General features: G+C 45.6%; 1 protein-coding gene across 3 annotated transcripts in view; it reads left to right on the top strand.

Moving 5' to 3' along the window:
* The window catches only part of SYT17 (synaptotagmin 17), a 274,794-nt gene that overhangs the window by 179,054 nt on the left and 75,901 nt on the right, over positions 1–19,839 (top strand). For all 3 annotated transcript variants that reach the window (XM_063934394.1, XM_063934393.1, XM_063934395.1), the window contains exons 6-7: positions 3,008–3,128; positions 7,805–7,960. In XM_063934394.1, the coding sequence (XP_063790464.1) occupies positions 3,008–3,128; positions 7,805–7,960 (277 nt within the window). The remainder of the gene's footprint in view (positions 1–3,007; positions 3,129–7,804; positions 7,961–19,839) is intronic.

Genomic DNA, 19,839 nt, shown 5'->3' with positions numbered 1-19,839 from the left:
TGCCCCTGAGATTTACGTTGAGATGCCCCCTGGAGATGTCTGAGATCCGCCATTTGTGTATGAAGTCGCAACCATCGGACGCAGATTGCTCGATAGTCGACTGAGTAACCACGATCATCAAAAGAATGCTGAAGCCACTTTAACTACAGTATATATGGGATTGCAGTCACAGGCTGTGACTTTATCCCCAAACGGTTATGACACCACTCCCCCGTTACCTCCCACAACTGCTCCTGGGCTGCAATAGCAAAGACTCCACTGCTTACCACATTGATATTGGCCCTCATTCCGAGATGTTCGCTCGCTAGCAGATTTTAGCAGCATTGCACGCGCTAGGCCGCCGCCCTCTGGGATGTATCTTAGCTTAGCAGAATAGCGAACGAAAGATTAGCAGAACTGCTAATAAATAATTCCTTGCAGTTTCTGAATAGCTCTAGACCTACTCACAGATTGCGATCAGCTCAGTACGTTTAGTTCCTGGTTTGACGTCACAAACACGCCCTGCGTTCTGCCAGCCACTCCCCCGTTTCTCCAGACACTCCCACGTTTTTCCCTGACACGCCTGCGTTTTTTAGCACACTCCCAGAAAATGCTCAGTTACCACCCAGAAACGCCCCTTTCTTGTCAATCACTCACCAATCAGCAGTGCGACTGAAAAGCGCCGCAGGATCCACAGCAAATCTACTAAGTTTTTAGTTAAATAACTAAGCGCATGCGCCCTGCGTGCCTTGCGCATGCGTATTTTGCAACAAATCGCATCATAGCGAAAATCGGCAACGAGCGAACAACTCGGAAAGACCCCCATTGTGTCCATCTCTGAATCAGGTCCATAGTGTTGGTATGGCTACTACACAAACCACAAAGGACACAACTTAGTGACTCTGTATGTGGCTTGCTATCTAAGTACTGTATACCCGAGTTTATGGCATTTTGGAATATATTTTTTTCTACCTTGATCTGATTTTATATGATGTTAGGAATATCTGTAGATGAATAGATTCATCTGCTGCCTGTGATAAATTCTGCATATAATCTTCAGAGAGAGGAGTCTCTGAACTTTGTTTGGGTTTATTCCTAGAGGCCTCTTTGTGATTTGCAAAGTGCCAGACGTAATATGCAGTTTTTTCATCCAAAACCACAGGATTTAGTAGCCTGCACTTTGGAAGGTGAAAACTCTGAGAACATTTTTTGTGGGGTGGTTTGGACACCCTGTAAACGCATGTAGTTTAGACAAAACTGCAAGGTAACTGGATGGGAAACATCAGGTTTTGGTCCTCATTCATACCCCAAAAGATCTGCACCCCATGCCACAAAGTACCGATGTTCTGGGCCCTGCGACAACTGAAGCAATCCGGCATCTGACTGTCCGTGATTGACAGTGTGATGCCATCTGGGGGTGGAGAGGGGGCAGTGACAGCCTCCTTTTCTCCAAACGGAGTCGTGTAGCTGTCATTGCAGGGGAGATATGAGGCCACCATCTTTGTCTGAGAATGGAGATTTCCTGGCCTCTTGGTATCTCCTGCGGCACCCGGCTTGCGTGACCCCATGTGTCACACAGCTGTCTAATGGTGTTGCAGATGATCACACAGCCATCCGATGGTGTTGCAGATGATCCAATGCTGCGTCCATGGGTACAGCTCGGATCACTCTTGCACGCAGGAGGTGTGACGTCCCCTGCTGCATTACCATATTAGTGGTATCGCACCTGCTTCTATGTAAGCAGCAGCGACAGCTCCTCCAACCACATCTGAATGAGGGGCTTTATGTCTTCTAATGTCTAAAAGCCAAACTCATCATCAGACCAAGTCCTCCAGATGGGGTTGCCGAATATCTGAAAAATGTATCTGGCTTGTGCATCTAAAGAGTAGAAAGCCCGTGACTGATATAGAAGCTGAATTTTATTATGTGCTTATTGGTCTGGCTTATATATTTACTCATACCCTGTCCTTCCCTGATCTATCTGCCTGTTTCTGCATATTATAAGTACACTCATTTCAGCCTCTACACAGTCTCTGGTGATCCAAACTTCAACAGTGGTACATCAAACAGGCCTGCTACCTACAGAAGTGCTCCTGCAACGCTGTGCGCCCCTGGAGGAGATCTTGCTCCAATTCATCTGACAACACTGTTGTTTCACATGATAAGCAACTTGCTTCACAATGTCAATATTCTGTCAGCATTGACATTGTGAATGTTGATATTCTATACATGTCGACATTCAGGCCATTTTGGCATTCTGGTGTCATCATTATGAATTTTGACAAATGCTGCCATCTACACTTGTAAAACCTTTGTGCATTTTGTACAGGGAAAATGGCAGGTGCATATTTTGCACTTTTCAAATTGACCCTTGTTGCCCCTCTCATATTTGTGTATAGGATGATGTATCTAGCAAAGGATAATGTAAATAATAGCTTACTAGAAGTCATCTCCATTTATCTGTGTGTATAAACTTGGTCATACACATTGATCCAGGTCATACTTGCCTACTCTCATGTTTGTTTGTTTTTCGGGCAGTCCCCTGCACCCACGGAAGAGTGTCCGATCTCCCGCATCCTGGCTGCTTCCTAGTGATGTGGGCAGGATTAAGAGATTATACCTGAGATTCCCGCTCCATATAGATGGGGTGGGGCTACATAACTCAAATTCCTATCATTTAGCCCTGCCTCCTCTCAGCGGAGCCACGAATCGCTGCATTTTGCCATGACAGGGGTGTGGCTTTGCGACGAGACAGCCCCCTGAAGTGTCCTGCGGTGTCTCCTCTCTGTGCTTCTCCCAGAGAGGAGACCAGAAAAGGAGGTAAGTATGCTCGAGGTGGCTTCAAATATAATGTACTGCAATTTATTAATAATTCCGTGCTATAAAGTATAGAAATTATAGAAATAGATGTAGTTAGCATATAGAAGTCATTGTACATGTGCATCACAAAGCCGCATACTGTATCCTCAGCAACACTTGACAAATCTATGCACACAAGATGTTTTGCTCATGTATCGTCTTGTTTTAGAATGAAGTTGAACTGGGAGAGCTGCTTCTGTCTCTTAATTACCTGCCAAGTGCTGGGAGATTGAATGTGGATATTATCAGAGCAAAGCAGCTTCTTCAGACTGATATGAGCCAAGGATCCGGTAAGTCTGATTTGTTATGTCAAAAGAATTTATTTTACATGAAAATGATCTGGCATAAAAAAACAAGAGTGCAAGCAAGCACATCTACTGTGCATAATAAGGCAATATTGTATAGCAAATGGCTGAGGAGACCCATTAGGGCATCATGTATAAACAGTATAATACATAACACTGCTTGTTACACCACAGACGATAGGGTGAGATTATCAGAATGTTTTTATTTGTTGTACTAATGCACATGTATTCTGGCACAAAGCGTCTAACTGAGATGTAGAAGGAGGGGCTATCGTTACTACTTACATGGAAGCAGCAACGATAGCACTAGTATGATGATGCAGCAGGAGGCGTCACGCCTCCTGCTTGCATTAGTGATATGAGCTGTGTCCTAGGAAGCAGCATCGTATCATTTGTGATACCATCAGCTGACTGCGGGACTGATGGTCATTATTACGGTATCTAATTAAGTTTTTACCGGTCGAAATTGGACCCGCGACCAATACGATAATACATGGGATCGAGGATAAGTTCTCGATCACATGTGTTTTGGCGTCTCCGGCAGCTGCTTTTTGGAGATTATGCGCATGTGAAGCATAATACCTAATAAGTGGCGGCATTGGGGGAAAAGGACGGCAGCATCAGGGATAACAGTAATCCCCCAGCGATCCTAGTAGCAGCGGTAAAGTACTTCAACTGTGCATGCACATCTTTTCTAAATCCGCATTTTTTTTGTCTCAAGTCTTATGGGCACTACACACTGCACGACCCGCCGCCGAGCTGCCCGACCGCCGATACGACCCGGCGGCGGGCGGCAGGTGACGGGGGAGTGAAGTTTCTTCACTCCCTCTGTTACCCGGCTCCATATGCAAATATGGACGGCATGCACAAGAGACGGAGCAACAGCAATGAACGAGCACGGGGCCGGGCATCGTTCATCGTTGCTGCCTCCACTCTGAAAGATATGAACGGTATCTCGTTCTTTAATGAACGAGGTTGTTCATATCTTTCAGTAATATCGCCCAGTGTGTAGGGCCCATTAGTCTTGACACTGTCTGCGACTAGGGGTTAGAGGTCAGGACTGAAGAGGGCATTTAATCGTGGGGAGTGGGCATGAATGTGACTGGAAGGCTTTTTTTTAATTCCGACCATGGTGTAAGTGTAAAGTTGATAGTGATGATTACGAAGATTCTAAGGATGACTTCATTCGATTGGTTGCAAATGTGAAAAACACACCAATTTATCCAAATATATGACAACAGCTGGAGCAGGGCTTAAAAAAGACACTTTGCATGGCAAGAAGCCCTCGTTTTTCAAGAATAGAGAATAACTCATGCACAATTTGGGAAGCAGAAGGCTAAGCCTGCACGTATATTTATTAGTGTGGAGATGAAAACAAAAACTACGTATTTGTGTGTGCTTGGTAAAGTTAATCAGATGCCCCAACCATCATGCAATCCAGTTACAAACTCGCGCAAGAGAGAAGATACGGAAAAACGCTAATTTAAGGTTAAAATGTTGGGAAACAGCGCAGAATCCCCCCCACTCCCCCCCAAAAAATGACTAACTAGGCAATTGGAAGTTTGCAATTAGCTTAAATAGTCCAACAATTGCATGTCATTTTTGGGGGTTTAAGAAACAAAATTACCACGAATTACCCCAAAATCAACTTTTTTGTTGCTTGTGCACCCCAAATTTAATGACAGTGGGGGTCATTCCGAGTTGTTCGCTCGTTGCCGTTTTTCGCAACGGAGCGATTAAGGCGAAAATGCGCATGCGCATGGTACGCAGTGCGCATGTGCTAAGTATTTTAGCTCAAAACTTAGTAGATTTACTCACGTCCGAACAAAGAATTTCTATCGTTGAAGTGATCGGAGTGTGATTGACAGGAAGTGGGTGTTTCTAGGCAGAAACTGGCCGTTTTCTGGGAGTGTGCGGAAAAACGCAGGCGTGCCAGGATAAAACTCGGGAGTGTCTGGAGAAACGGGGGAGTGGCTGACCGAACGCAGGGCGTGTTTGTGACGTCAAACCAGGAACGAAACGGGCTGAGCTGATTGCAGTGTAGGAGTAAGTCTCGAGCTACTCAGAAACTGCTAAGAAAGTTCTATTCGCAATTCTGCTAATCTTTCGTTCGCAATTCTGCTAAGCTAAGATACACTCCCAGAGGGCGGCGGCCTAGCGTGTGCAATGCTGCTAAAATCTGCTAGCGAGCGAACAACTCGGAATGACCCCCCGTATTTGTTTTAATAATTTCTTTTTATATTTTTTTTTTACATTTTTGTAAAGTCACCTCAATGTACCCCTAAAGAATCTTTTTCCTACTTTGTTTTTGCATTTGTAATTTTTTCTGTATGAAAGTAAATAAAAAAGGTTGGACTTTATACTTTTTTTTTTTTAAAAAGGCACAAATCAGCTATTTGACACCATTAAAATATCTCCAGTAATTTCCTTATAACCACTAACAGCCTTCTGTATGAGTCTGCATCCAAAATTTGTCATTCTTGGGAAGTCCAGGAAAGTCACTTTTTCAAGCACTTCTCTCACATTGCATATGGCTGACAATTCGCACACCACTGCTGCTAGTAACACAAATAAGTATTTTTTATTGGATTGGACAATTCTCAGGAGTGCGCATTCATACGAATGTCTGAGAGTCTCATGAAACCACTCACACCTCACACCTAATAGGATTGACCACTTAGTATGCATTTAATTTAAGATGGTAAAAGAAAACACATGTATTATAATTTTCAAGTGCAAATTCACTTATGAAAACCTATGTGTAGAATCCTTGGAAAGGTAGATGAAAAAGAAAGCAAGACCCGCAAATGATTATATACACAGTCCAGAATAAGCTGGCATTCTGTATGAAAAAGTATGGTACCTGTGTGCCCCTGCTGCAATGGTAAGGTATCTAGGAGGTCATTCCGAGTTGTTCGCTCGCAAAGCGATTTTAGCAGAGTTGCTCACGCTAAGCCGCCGCCTACTGGGAGTGAATCTTAGCATCTTAAAAATGCGAACGATGTATTCGCAATATTGCGATTACACACCTCGTAGCAGTTTCTGAGTAGCTTCAGACTTACTCGGCATCTGCGATCAGTTCAGTGCTTGTCGTTCCTGGTTTGACGTCACAAACACACCCAGCGTTCGCCCAGACACTCCTCCGTTTCCCCGGCCACTCCTGCGTTTTTTCCGGAAACGGTAGCGTTTTTTCCCACACGCCCATAAAACGGCCTGTTTCCGCCCAGTAACACCCATTTCCTGTCAATCACATTACGATCGCCAGAACGATGAAAAAGCCGTGAGTAAAATTACTAAGTGCATAGCAAATTTACTTGGCGCAGTCGCAGTGCGAACATTGCGCATGCGCATTAAGCGGAAAATCGCTGCGATGCGAAGATTTTTACCGAGCGAACAACTCGGAATGAGGGCCCTAGTGTGGTAGATGAGAAACCAGGCATGACACTACAGGAATTTGAAAAAAAGTGTTTTTTATGTGCAAAAAGGCATATTAGCAGCAAAGAGCAGTACACAATGTGGGTTGGGTAGTGCCCTTTGCCGCTAATATTCACACACACATATATATATATATATGTATATATATATATATATATATATATATATAGTAATAATAATAATAATCCACACATTTGCTTGTAGTTCTCTTTACCTGCTGTTTCAATTAAAAAAAAGCCATAAAAAAAGAAAAGGAAAAAAAAGTTTAGATCATATTGCGTATAATGTTTTTAATGGTTTAAAAGACTTACGGTTTAAAAGAAGACTTACTGTATTTTCGTAAAACTGAAAGGGGTAGATTTACAAAAGCGTCTTAAACAGGCAAGTGGTAGTGATGTCCATTACAACCAATCAGATCCTGTTTATCATTTTCTAGAATGCAAAAGTGATTACACTCCCCCCCCCCCCCCACTCAAGTGCAATGGTGTGCTCCTGCAGCAGATAAGTGTTCGTGAAGGTGTAAAATGGGTAAAGGGGCACTGATTACATTATTTGCTAATAAAATGGCTTGCTGGAAGAATCTAACCAAGTTTGAAAAGGGGATCATCGTAGGTTGTGTGATGTCATATTTCCAGGACGACGCTGGACTAGTATACAGAAAATTCGGTAACCTGGATGTAGTGGCCAGCTCAGTGTCTAGATCTTATCCCCATTGAGATCCTATGGGACGAACTGGAGTTACAGGAGCGTTCTAGACCGACTCGACCTTCTTCAGTGTCGCAGTTGGTCACTGTACTTAAGGTGGAATAGCAGAACATACCACCTGCTTTTAACCAGGGACACGTGGACAGTTTGCCAAGAAGGGTGTCTGCAGTAATCACTGTACGTGGTGGATCTCCATAGTGCTGACGCCAGTATAATCTTGTTGATCTATTTGCTGTCAGTGTCCAATCACTTTTGTTTAAATAGTGTAGAATCTGAATGGTTGCAAACTGCATAAACAAATTTGTGACATAGACATTGCCCAAAAAGTGGCACAAAAGGCTCAGCACAGGGGTGAGAAAACCCTCAGCAGTGTAACGGTTAAATATATGAAGGGAAACTTGTCAACACTTATCAACATCAAATGCTTATTGAAGCATGAGCTTTCTTTAATCCTTGCTGTGAAACGACTGCTTGTGTATAAACGTACGTTTTTAACCTAAAATAGAATGTGTTTCTTTTAGATCCCTTTGTGAAAATTCAATTAGTCCATGGGCTAAAGTTAGCAAAAACCAAAAAGACATCTTGCATGAAAGGCACCATCGACCCATTCTACAATGAGTCCTTCAGCTTCAAGGTCCCACAAGAAGAGCTTGAGAATGCCAGCTTGGTATTTACAGGTAAGTGAACGTTACTGAGTATTTAGCTATTCATAAGAAAATAAAGGAAGTTTCATTATTGTAAGATCTCCGCAGGAAGACTTCTTCCAGGAACAGAACGTAACATCATTTCTGGATAATTATCTCTAGGATCCAGCAACCAAGTACACTAGTGACAGCAGGTCAAACTGTCCCAGACTACAGGGCTCAATGACTTCTGGGCTTGGAAGACTGTGATGAGTTCTGCTGTTACGTGTCAATCACAGAGTACAGTGCAGGAAAGCCTGTGGCTGTTATAGAAGCTGTCTGGTCACTCACTGCCAGATTTCATTATGATCATCATCATACTAAGCGCAGCTCATCCGGCAGTGTATTGTAGAGAACCATGGCACACACTGGCTTACTTTAGCCCAGACGAAGTAAGGGCCTGATTCAGGTATGTAAGCAATGCCGATATTTACACAGTTATACGATTATCAGCTGACTACGCATGCATCACGGTCGCACTGCGCACGTGCCAAGGAAACCTTGTGATGCTGCCTGCAGTGAGGATTTTTTCCCAAGGTGATTGACAGTTGGGACCTTTGGGAAAGGCACCTGCTATCTTGTCTGCAGAAAATATGGCGCCAGCATCTTAGTGCTTCGACCATTCTGCGCACCGCTGATGCGTGTTTGTATGCAGTTGCTGTGATTTGCTTAGCCACCACTGGGCGTCTCAATACATTTCCAGGTGGTGGCAGCATTACCATATTGTCACACATCTGCTGCATACATACAGGATCGCAGGGGATCGGTATGAGTTACTGATGGCCAAGATGCCGGGTGTCATTATACCGACGCTGGCATACCGGCCATCAGGATGCCGGCAGAGTGGCGATCACTAGTAAGCCCCTTGCAGGCTCCCTGCAGGTTATATTCTCCCTCTATGGGTGTTGTGGACACCCATAGAGGGAGAAAAGCCTGTGGCGCCAGCATTCCAGCGCCGGCATTGTACCGCTGTGCGGTACCGCATTGTGAGTGCCGAGATCCCATGCAGCTGTATGTTACCCGCATACTGATCAAAGTTGCGAATGCAGTAGCAACTACATCTGAATCAGGCCCTACAAGCCATAGATCTTGTCACAGTGCTTGCCGTGTTATACAATTTTATTGCAGCAAAATGTACCTGTGTATGGCGTTTTTATTGTCTACACACAGTGGAAGCAGTCATTTTAACAAACTGATCCTATTAATTCATTGGTAAACAATGACATCACTAAGGCATGGAATGATGTCACTAGCATACCTCCCATCCTTGGACAGATGGGAATCAGAACAGGCAGTTGAAATGGCAATGTCTTGATAACGATGTGGCCACATCTACAGCAGTACAATGCTTTTTAAGCCATAGATGACCTCCCCCCCACCCCTCCACCTTTCCTCTCTTAACACACATTCATTGCGCATGCATCAGCGGCAGGTGCATGTACATCACTGTAAGCCCAAGTGTAGCATGCTTGTGCCTGCACATATATCTCTCCAGAGGCGGGCTAGGCAAAGCACTACATTAACTCTTTAGCCAGTGTTGCTGTCAATATTTTCTTGATACATTGCATCCATTTTTTTTCTTCTTTTTTTTTTTACCTTTGCTCTAAGCAGTCACAGATACATAAATCAAGCTTTATCACTGTAAATGGACCTTATAGTAACTTCCTATTGGCTTCATTGCAGAATGGCAGCAAGTAGAGTTATTGTGTTGGAACAGACCAGCATGAAGCATATTGATAATGTCCATATTATCTTAAACCATAAAGCTATACCTTATAACACACTTTTACCATGGAGCCACTACGGCCGCTAAACTTAATATTCACTCTATATACCTTTTACGCTATTTGCGTAATGAGTCCCGAACCACGTACGGACTCTGCGTACAAACGCCGCGCTGAGGGTACAAAGTACACACAGCGCGTACACACTCAATTGACACACCTTAAACCTTATACAGATAATCAATACAATAATGAATACACTTTAAACCTTATGCAACAATGCAGTGTGATGCTATTACACTTTAAACCTTATGCAGCAATGCAGTGCAAGGATATTACACTTTACACCTTATGCAGCGCTGACGGTACAAAGTACCCGCAGCGCGCACACACCTTATTAATACACTTTTGAATCTTATACAGTTAGAAAAGAGGACACAACACCGATTTGTAGTCAAACACTGGGGGGGGTCATTCCGAGTTGTTCGCTCGGTAAATTTCTTCGCATCGCAGCGATTTTCCACTTAGCGCGCATGCGCAATGTTCGCACTGCGACTGCGCCAAGTAAATTTGCTATGCGGTTAGGAATTTTACTCACGGTTTTTTCTTCGTTCTGGTGATCGTACTGTGATTGACAGGAAGTGGGTGTTTCTGGGCGGAAACTGGCCGTTTTATGGGTGTGTGTGAAAAAACGCTACCGTTTCTGGGAAAAACGCGGGAGTGGCTGGAGAAATGGAGGAGTGTCTGGGCGAACGCTGGGTGTGTTTGTGACGTCAAACCAGGAACGACAAGCACTGAACTGATCGCAGATGCCGAGTAAGTTTCGAGTTACTCAGAAACTGCACAGAGATGTCTTATCGCAACATTGCGAATCTTTCGTTCGCAATTTTAAGAAGCTAAGATTCACTCCCAGTAGGCGGCGGCTTAGCGTGTGCAAAGCTGCTAAAAGCAGCTTGCGAGCGAACAACTCGGAATGACCCCCTGGGTTCCGACACCACAGAGTAATATATCTGAAAGGGGGTTAACAATACAATTCATACACTACAATACAACAGAGTAAATGGCTACAGTTAATGTACATACGTGAGAATATTCGCTTGCGCTTCCTGGTCCAGTCCTCCGTTAATCAAATAGATAACGTTTGTGAGTCTTTGTGTGACCAAGCCTGCTGCAGGCTCTCTTTATTCACTTCATCCAAAACATAACACAATGGATACTGTAATCCCTTTGTCCATTGGACACAGGGATGGTCATTTACAGTACAGGAGAGGTCATAGGTCTGTTTGAATAGGTGGGCGATGTCTTTCTTAACTGCTCTTGTGGGTGGTCTCCTCTGGATTCCCCCCGCATACGTAATATACAGTAAATACAGTTTATATCTATATTCTATTTCTCTAACGTCCTAGTGGATGCTGGGGACTCCGTCAGGACCATGGGGAATAGCGGGCTCCGCAGGAGACAGGGCACATCTAAAAAGCTTTTTAGGTCACATGGTGTGTACTGGCTCCTCCCCCTATGACCCTCCTCCAAGCCTCAGTTAGGTTTTTGTGCCCGTCCGAGAAGGGTGCAAACTGGATGGCTCTCTTAAGGAGCTATTTAGTAAAGTTTTTTTTTAGGTTTCTAATCAGTGATTCCTGCTGGCGACAGGATCACTGCAACGAGGGACTTAGGGGAGAGACTGGCAACTCACCTGCGTGCAGGAGGATTGAAGTCTTAGGCTACTGGACACTGAGCTCCAGAGGGAGTCGGAACACAGGTCAGCCTGGGGTTCGTCCCGGAGCCGCGCCGCCGATCCCCCTTACAGTCGCTGAAGAAAGACGGCGGAACGGAGGTCCGGAAACAGGCGGCAGAAGACTTCACAGTCTTCAGAGAGGTAGCGCACAGCACTGCAGCTGTGCGCCATTGTTGTCACACGGCTCACTGACACGGTCACGGAGGGTGCAGGGCGCTGCTGGGGGCGCCCTGGGCAGCAATATAAATACCTATTTGGCAAATAAATACATCACATATAGCCATTAAGGCTATATGTATGTATTTTAACCCAGGCCAGTTATTAAAAAACCGGGAGGAAAAGCCCGCCGAAAAGGGGGCGGAGCTTATTCTCCTCAGCACTCAGCGCCATTTTCCTGATCAGCTCCGCTGGTGAGGAAGGCTCCCACTCTCCCCTGCACTGCACTACAGAAACAGGGTTAAAAGAGAAGGGGGGCATAAATTGGCGATATAATGATATATTAAGAGCGCATATATAGAAACAACACCTTCTAGGGTTGTTATATACATTATAGCGCTTTTGGTGTGTGCTGGCAAACTCTCCCTCTGTCTCCCCAAAGGGCTAGTGGGTCCTGTCCTCTATCAGAGCATTCCCTGTGTGTGTGCTGTATGTCAGTACGTGTGTGTCGACATGTATGAGGAAAATGTTGGTGAGGAGGCGGAGCAAATTGCCTGTAATGTTGATGTCACTCTCTAGGGAGTCGACACCGGAATGGATGGTCTACTTATGGAATTACGTGATAATGTCAACACGCTGCAAGACGGTTGACGACATGAGATGGCCGGCGGACAAATTAGTACCGGTCCAGGCGTCTCAGACACCGTCAGGGGCTTGTAAAAACGTCCATTTACCTCAGTCGGTCGACAGACACAGACATGGACACTGACCCCAGTGTCGACGGTGAAGAAACATACGTAATTTTCCTTTAGGGCCACGAGTTACATGTTAAGGGCAATGAAGGAGCTGTTACATATTTCTGATACTACAAGTACCACAAATAAGGGTATTTTGTAGGGTGTGAATAAACTACTTGTAGTTTTGCCTGAATCAGATAAATTAAATGAAGTGTGTGATGATACGTGGGGTTCCTCCGATAGAAAGTTATGGGCGGTATACCCTTTCCCGCCAGAAGTAAGGGCGAGTTGGGAAACACACCTTAGGGTGGATAAGGCGCTCACACGCTTATAAAAACATGGCGTTACCGTCTCTAGATACGGCCGCCCTCAAGAAGCCAGCTGATAGGAAGCTGAAAAATATCATGACAGTATATACACACATACTGGTGTTATACTACGACCAGCAATCGCCTCAGCCTGGATGTGCAGCGCTGAGGGGGCTTGGTCGGATTTCCTGACTGAAAATTTTGATACCCTTGACAGGGACAAGATTTTATTGACTATAGAGCATTTTAAGGATGCATTTCTATATATGCGTGATGCGCAGAGGGATATTTGCATTCTGGCATCAAGAGTAAATGTGATTTACATATCTGCCAGACGAAGACACGACAGTGGTCAGGTGAGGCAGATTCCAGACGGCATGTGGAAGTATTGCCGTATAAAGGGGCGGTCCATCGGACCTGGTGGCCATGGCAACAGCTGAAAAATCCACTTTTTGTTACCCCGAATCACATATCGGCAAAAAAGGACACAGTCTTTTCAGTCTCAGTCCTTTCGTCCCCATAGGGGCAGGCGGGCAAAGGCCAGTCATATCTGCCCAGGGGTAGAGGAAAGGGAAGAAGACTGCAGCAAGCAGCCCATTCCCAGGAACAGAAGCCCCTCACAGCTTCTGCCAAGTCCGCAGCATAACGCTGGGGCCGTACAAGCGGACTCAGGTGCGGTAGGGGGTCATCTCAAGAGTTTTCAGTACGCAGGGGGCTCACTCGCAAGGGAACTCCGGGATCCTACATGTAGTATCCCAGGTGTACATTGGAAATTCGAGACATCTCCCCCTCACACAATTCACAGGCTGTATTCCCAGCAGGTGATAATCAAAGTACCCCTCTTACAACATGGAAGGGGGTAGTATTCCACACTATATTGTGGTACTGAAGCCAACCGGCTCGGTGAGATCTGAAATATTTGAACACTTACATACAAGCGTTCAAATCAAGATGGAGTCACTCAGAGCAGTGATAGCGAACCAGGAAGAAGGGGACGATATGGTGTCACTGGATATCAGGGACGCTTACCTACAGGTCCAAATTTGCCCTTCTCTCCAAGGGTACTTCAGGTTCCTGGTACAGAACTGTCACTATCAGTTCAGACGCTGCCGTTTGGGTTGTCCACGGCGCCCCGGGTCTTTACCAAGGTATTGGCCGGAATGATGATTTTTCTTAAAAGGAAACATGGACGCTTTCCTGATAAGGGCAAGGTCCAGAGAACAGTTGGAGGTCGGAGTAGCACTATCTTAAGTAGTTCTACGTCAGCACGAGTGGATTCTAAATATTCCAAAATCGCAGCTTTTTCCGATGACACGTCTACTGTTCATAGGGATGATTCTGGACACAGTCCAGAAAAACGTGTTTCTCCCAGTGGAAAAAGCCAGGGAGTTATCCGAGCTAATCGGGATCCTCCTAAAACCAGGAAAAGTGTCAGTGCATCATTGCACAAGAGTCCTGGTAAAAATGGTGGCTTATTACGAAGCAATTCCATTCGGCAGATTTCCCGCAAGAACTCTTCGGTGGGATCTGCTGGACAAATGGTCCGGATCGCATCCTCAGATGCATCAGCGGATAACCCTATATCCAAGGACAAGGGTGTCTCTCCTGTGGTGATTACAGAGTGCTCATCTTCTAGAGGGCCGCAGATTTGGCATTCAGGATTGGATGCCGGTGACCACGGAGGCCAGCCTGAGAGGCTGGAGAACAGTCACACAGGGAAAAAATTTCCAGGGAAGTGTGATTAAGTCTGGAGAATTCTCTCTGCATAAATAAGCTTAGAGCAAATTTATAAGGCTCTAAACTTAGCAAGACCTCTGCTTCAAGGTCAGCCGGTATTGATCCAGTGGGATAACATCACGGCAGTCGCCCACGTAAACAGAAAGGGCGGCACAAGAAGCGGGAGGGCAGTGACAAAACTGCAAGGACTTTTCGCTAGGCGGAAAATCATGTGATAGCACTGTCAGCAGTGTTCTTTCCGGGAGTGGACGACTGGGAAGCAGACTTCCTCAGCAGGCATGACCTCCACCCGGGAGAGTGGAAACTTCATAGGGAAGTTTTTCAGCATGATTGTGGATCGTTGGCAAAGACCAAAGGTGGACATGATAGCGTCCCGCCCGAAAAACGGGACAGGTATTCCGCCAGGTCATGAGACCTTCAGGCGATAGCTGTGGATGTTCTGGTAACACCGTGGGTGTACCAGTCAGTGTATGGGTTCCCTCCTCTGTTTCTCATAACCAAGGTATTGAGAATTATAAGACATAGAGGAGTATGAACTATACTAGTGGCTCCGGATGGGCCAAGAGGGACTTGGTACCCGGAGCTTCAAGAGATGCTCACAGAGGACTAAGGGCCTGGGGAGCTAAGAAGGGACTTGCTTCAGCAAGTACCATGTCTTTTCCAAGAATTACCGCGGCTGCGTTTGACGGCATGGCGGTTGAATACCGGATTCTGAAGGGAAAAAGGCATTCCATAAGAGGTCATACCTACCTTGGTCAAAGCCAGGAAGGAGGTGACCGCACAACGTCATCACCACATGTGGTGAAAATATGTTGCGTGGGTAAGGCCAGGAAGGCTCCACGAAGGAAATTCAACTAGGTCGATTCTGCACTTCCTGAAAACAGGAGTGTTTTGAGCCTCAAATTGGGGTTCATTAAGATTTAAATTTCGGCCCTGTAGATTTTCTTCCAGAAAAAATTGACTTCAGTTCCTGAAGTCCAGATTGTAAAGGGTGTATTCCATATACAGTTCTTTTGTGCCTCTAGGGGCACCGTGAGATCTCAACATAGTGTTGGGATTCCTTAAAATCATATTGGTTTGAACCGCTCAAATCTGTGGATTTGAAATATCTCACATGGAAAGTGACCATGCTGTTGACCAATATCTCACATGGAAAGTGACCATGTTGTTAGTCCTGGCCTCGGCCAGGCGATTGTCAAAAAGAATGGGCGGTTTTGTTTTACAAAAGCCCATATTAGAATTTTCCATTTGAACAGGGCAGAACTGGGACTCGTCTCCAGTTTCTTCCTAAAGGGGTGTCAGCGTTGTCACCTGAAACAACCTATTGTGGTGCCTGCGGCTACTGGGGACTTGGAGGACTCCAAGTTACTAGACGTTGTCAGGGCCCTAAAAAAAAATATATATATATATATATATATATATATATAGTTAGGACGGCTGGAGTCAGAAAGTCTGACTTGCTGTTTATATTGTATGCACCCAACAAGCTGGGTGCTCCTGCTTCTAAGCAGTCTATTGCACGCTAGATTTGTAGTACAATTCAGCTTGCACATTCTGTGGCAGGCCTGCCACAGCCGAAATATGTAGATGCCCATTCCACAAGGAAGGTGGCCTCATCCTGGGCGGCTGCCCGAGGAGTCTCGGCATTATAACTTTGCCGAGCAGCTACGTGGTCAGGGGAGAACACGTTTGTAAAATTTTACAAATTTGATACTCTGGCTAAAGAGGACCTGGAGTTCTCTCATTCGGTGCTGCAGAGTCATCCGCACTCTCCCGCCCGTTTGGGAGCTTTGGTATAATCCCCATGGTCCTGACGGAGTCCCCAGCATCCACTAGGACGTTAGAGAAAATAAGAATTTACTTACCGATAATTCTATTTCTCGTAGTCCGTAGTGGATGCTGGGCGCCCATCCCAAGTGCGGATTGTCTGCAATGCTTGTACATAGTTATTGTTACAAAAATCGGGTTATTACTATTGTTGTGAGCCATTTTTTCAGAGGCTACTTCGTTTTGTTATCATACTGTTAACTGGGTTCAGATCACAAGTTGTACGGTGTGATTGGTGTGGCTGGTATGAGTCTTACCCGGGATTCAAGATCCTTCCTTATTGTGTACGCTCGTCCGGGCACAGTACCTAACTGAGGCTTGGAGGAGGGTCATAGGGGGAGGAGCCAGTACACACCATGTGACCTAAAAAGCTTTTTAGATGTGCCCTGTCTCCTGCGGAGCCCGCTATTCCCCATGGTCCTGACGGAGTCCCCAGCATCCACTACGGACTACGAGAAATAGAATTATCGGTAAGTAAATTCTTATTTTCTGCACATAACTATCAGCAGGAACATGCGATCTTCCGCAGACCAACACCGGAATGTTTCCCTTAAAATACCCTACAGCTGGATACCAAACATCACCTTATAACCTTAGTCTATCCCCTCTTATCCTGCAAAGGTGAATCCCTTTGTTCTGCAACCATTTAAACAGCTATAACTTTCTGATGTGGTGTAAGGAGACTATGTGTACATTGTGCATTATTTGGATTAAATATGTAATGTGTTTTGATAGCTCTCCATGCGTTCACAAACTCCGCCGTAAATACCCATACCACGCGCAGGACCGCGGGAGCGACCATACGCAAATTGCGAGTATGTGCACGCACGGCAGAACAAGTACACGCGCAGAGGCCATCTGTGTGTGGTTTGTACGTGATGTGTGTACTGCAATATTTTCCGACTTTGACAATATAGACAGACAGCAATGTCACTGATAAGTTCCATTTGCTGGTTAAGCTGCATACTGTACAACATGAATTCTGTCCACGATCCTCATACTCACATTTCCTTCTGATACATTTTTGATGGCTATGCAAGTTGCTGGTAATAATTTAATGTTATGGAATCCCAACTGTGGGTCTGATTCATAAAGGATTGCAAATGCAAAGTTACATGCAGCAGCTTTGCCTTTGCAATCCTATGCAATGCAAAGGCAGGAGGAAGTGCATATTGCCTAATACCTGCACTTGTTCATCCGAGACGGCAGGCTAAGTAAGCTTCAGTTTACTCAGCCTTGCCATCGCCGACAGGACTGCGAGGCCAAGGAGTCCTTGGCCTCTCCACTCGCGGAAAATGGGGGTGATACGCTCCCATTTTCCCCAACACCGGCTGCCCCCATCCCTCCCCGTGAACGCCTCCACCTATCAATCAGCCAGAGGCATTCACATATCTGTGCCACGTTCTCAGGACCCAGTCCTGCGTGTGTGCAGGACTCAAACAGCAGGGATTTGAAAAGAGGATTGCGTATGTGATCCATAATAAATCAGGCCCTGTATCCCCACTGTAAGGCACTTTGCAGACAGAGCTGTGTCATTAGGTTGTCTCAGGTTACAAGGTGATACACATGTAGCTGATGAGCCATTTAATGCAACAGGCAGAAGAGCACGCTGTGAAGACTTTGTCCTACAGATGCCACAGGGGCAGGGCCGGTGCAAGGTTTCTCAGCACCCTAGGCAAATAGTCAGCACCACCCCCCCTGCCAAAATACAGAGCCCTCAGGTAAAACTTAGGGATAGGATATTAGGGTTGTTTTAGCAGTTTGTGTTAAGGCAGAGGATCCCAAACGCGGTGCTCAAGGCACCCCAACAGTTCAGGTTTTAGGTATATCCATGGCTCTGCACAGATGGATAAATCAAATTGACTAAGGTGCTAATTAAGTTACCTCTGGCCAAGCATGGATACATTTAAAACGTGTGTGTGCGTGTGTGTGTGTGTGTGTGTGTGTGTGTGTGTGTGTGTGTGTGTGTGTGTGTGTAGGTGTGTGTGTGTGCGCGTGCGTTTACACACACAGTGGTCGAAGTGGAAATTTTGAAGTGGAGGTATGGAAAAGTGCGTGGCCACTCAATAGGGGGCAGGCCTTCAGTGTAGTTTACCACCCCTTATACACATTTTGCACCACAATAGTAGGACCCCTTATACTTTCTAGTACTGGTGCCCCTTTCACATTATACCACACACTTTGAGCCAAAAATCACATTATACCACACGGTATGAGCCGAAATTCACTTTATAGCACACGGTATGAGCCGAAAATCACATTACAGCACACGGTATGAGCCGAAAATCACATTATAGCACACGGTATGAGCCGAAAATCACATTATAGCACACGGTATGAGCCGAAATTTACATTATAGCACACGGTATAAGCCGAAAATCACATTATAGCACACATTTACATTATAGCACACGGTATGAGCCGAAAATCACATTATAGTACACGGTATGAGCCGAAAATCACATTATAGCACACGGTATGAGCCGAAAATCACATTATAGCACACGGTATGAGCCGAAAATCACATTATAGCACACGGTATGAGCCGAAAATCACATTATAGCACACGGTATGAGCCGAAAATCACATTACAGCACACGGTATGAGCCGAAAATCACATTATAGCACACGGTATGAGCCGAAAATCACATTATAGCACACGGTATGAGCCGAAAATCACATTATAGCACACAGTATGAGACGAAATTCACATTATGCCACATAGAATGAGCCGAAATTCACATTATGCCACACACATAGCCACATATCTACATACTCACCGGCACATACAGTATACACACATGCATATATATATTTACACACACAGCCACATTTACACACATACACTGTCCCTACCCTGACACTCTCCTCCATCAGTTACCCTCTGCTCACCAGTTGCCGGGTAGCCGGGGGTGTCAGCATACGGAAGCCAGGCAGCTGTGCTGTGGAGCGGGAGCCGGCCATCGGAGTTGTTATCAAAGAAAGAGAAAGCCGGGCAGCGGAGCTGTCAGGGGGGCAGGAGCCGGAGCCTTGGCGTAATCATGCTGCATGCGGGAGCCGAACCTTGCAGCCGCACTTGTCAGGGCTCAGGGACGAGTGCCGGGCACTGTACTATTTCAAATCTGCCGCGGACCGGCAGCCAATCAGGAGCTGATGCTACTGATTGGCTGCCGGTCTGCGGCAGATTTGAAATAGTAGCGCCACGGTCAGCTTGCTGCGGCGGGGGACAGTGTTCGAAGAAGTGCCGGTATACCAAACCATAGTATACCGGCCCACTTCAGGCACTGTAATATATATATATAGAACAGAATTGATACTGCGGCAGTCGGAGTCGTTTAAAACGAGCAAAGTGCAGTCAAAAAAAATGTACATCACATAGTCCAATGTTTTGGGGTGTCTAACCCCTTTTTCACACCTTGACAAAGGGGTTAGGCACCCCGAAATGTTGGACTATGTGATGTACATTTTTTTGACTATACTTTTCTCGTTTTAAACGACTCCGAGTGCCGCAGTATCAATTCAATATACTATCTTCCTCACTGAGGGCACCGGGGCCAATCAACATCCAAAACGGAGTGCCGGGCTGATTGTAATATATATATATATATATATATATAAAAAATATGGAATACATATATCTTGGCACTTAGGA

The sequence above is a fragment of the Pseudophryne corroboree genome, chromosome 7, assembly GCF_028390025.1.
Source record: "Pseudophryne corroboree isolate aPseCor3 chromosome 7, aPseCor3.hap2, whole genome shotgun sequence".
NCBI lineage: Eukaryota > Metazoa > Chordata > Amphibia > Anura > Myobatrachidae > Pseudophryne > Pseudophryne corroboree.
The sequence above is the reverse complement of the archived record's forward strand: the minus strand, read 5'-3'. Positions and strand labels throughout refer to the sequence as shown.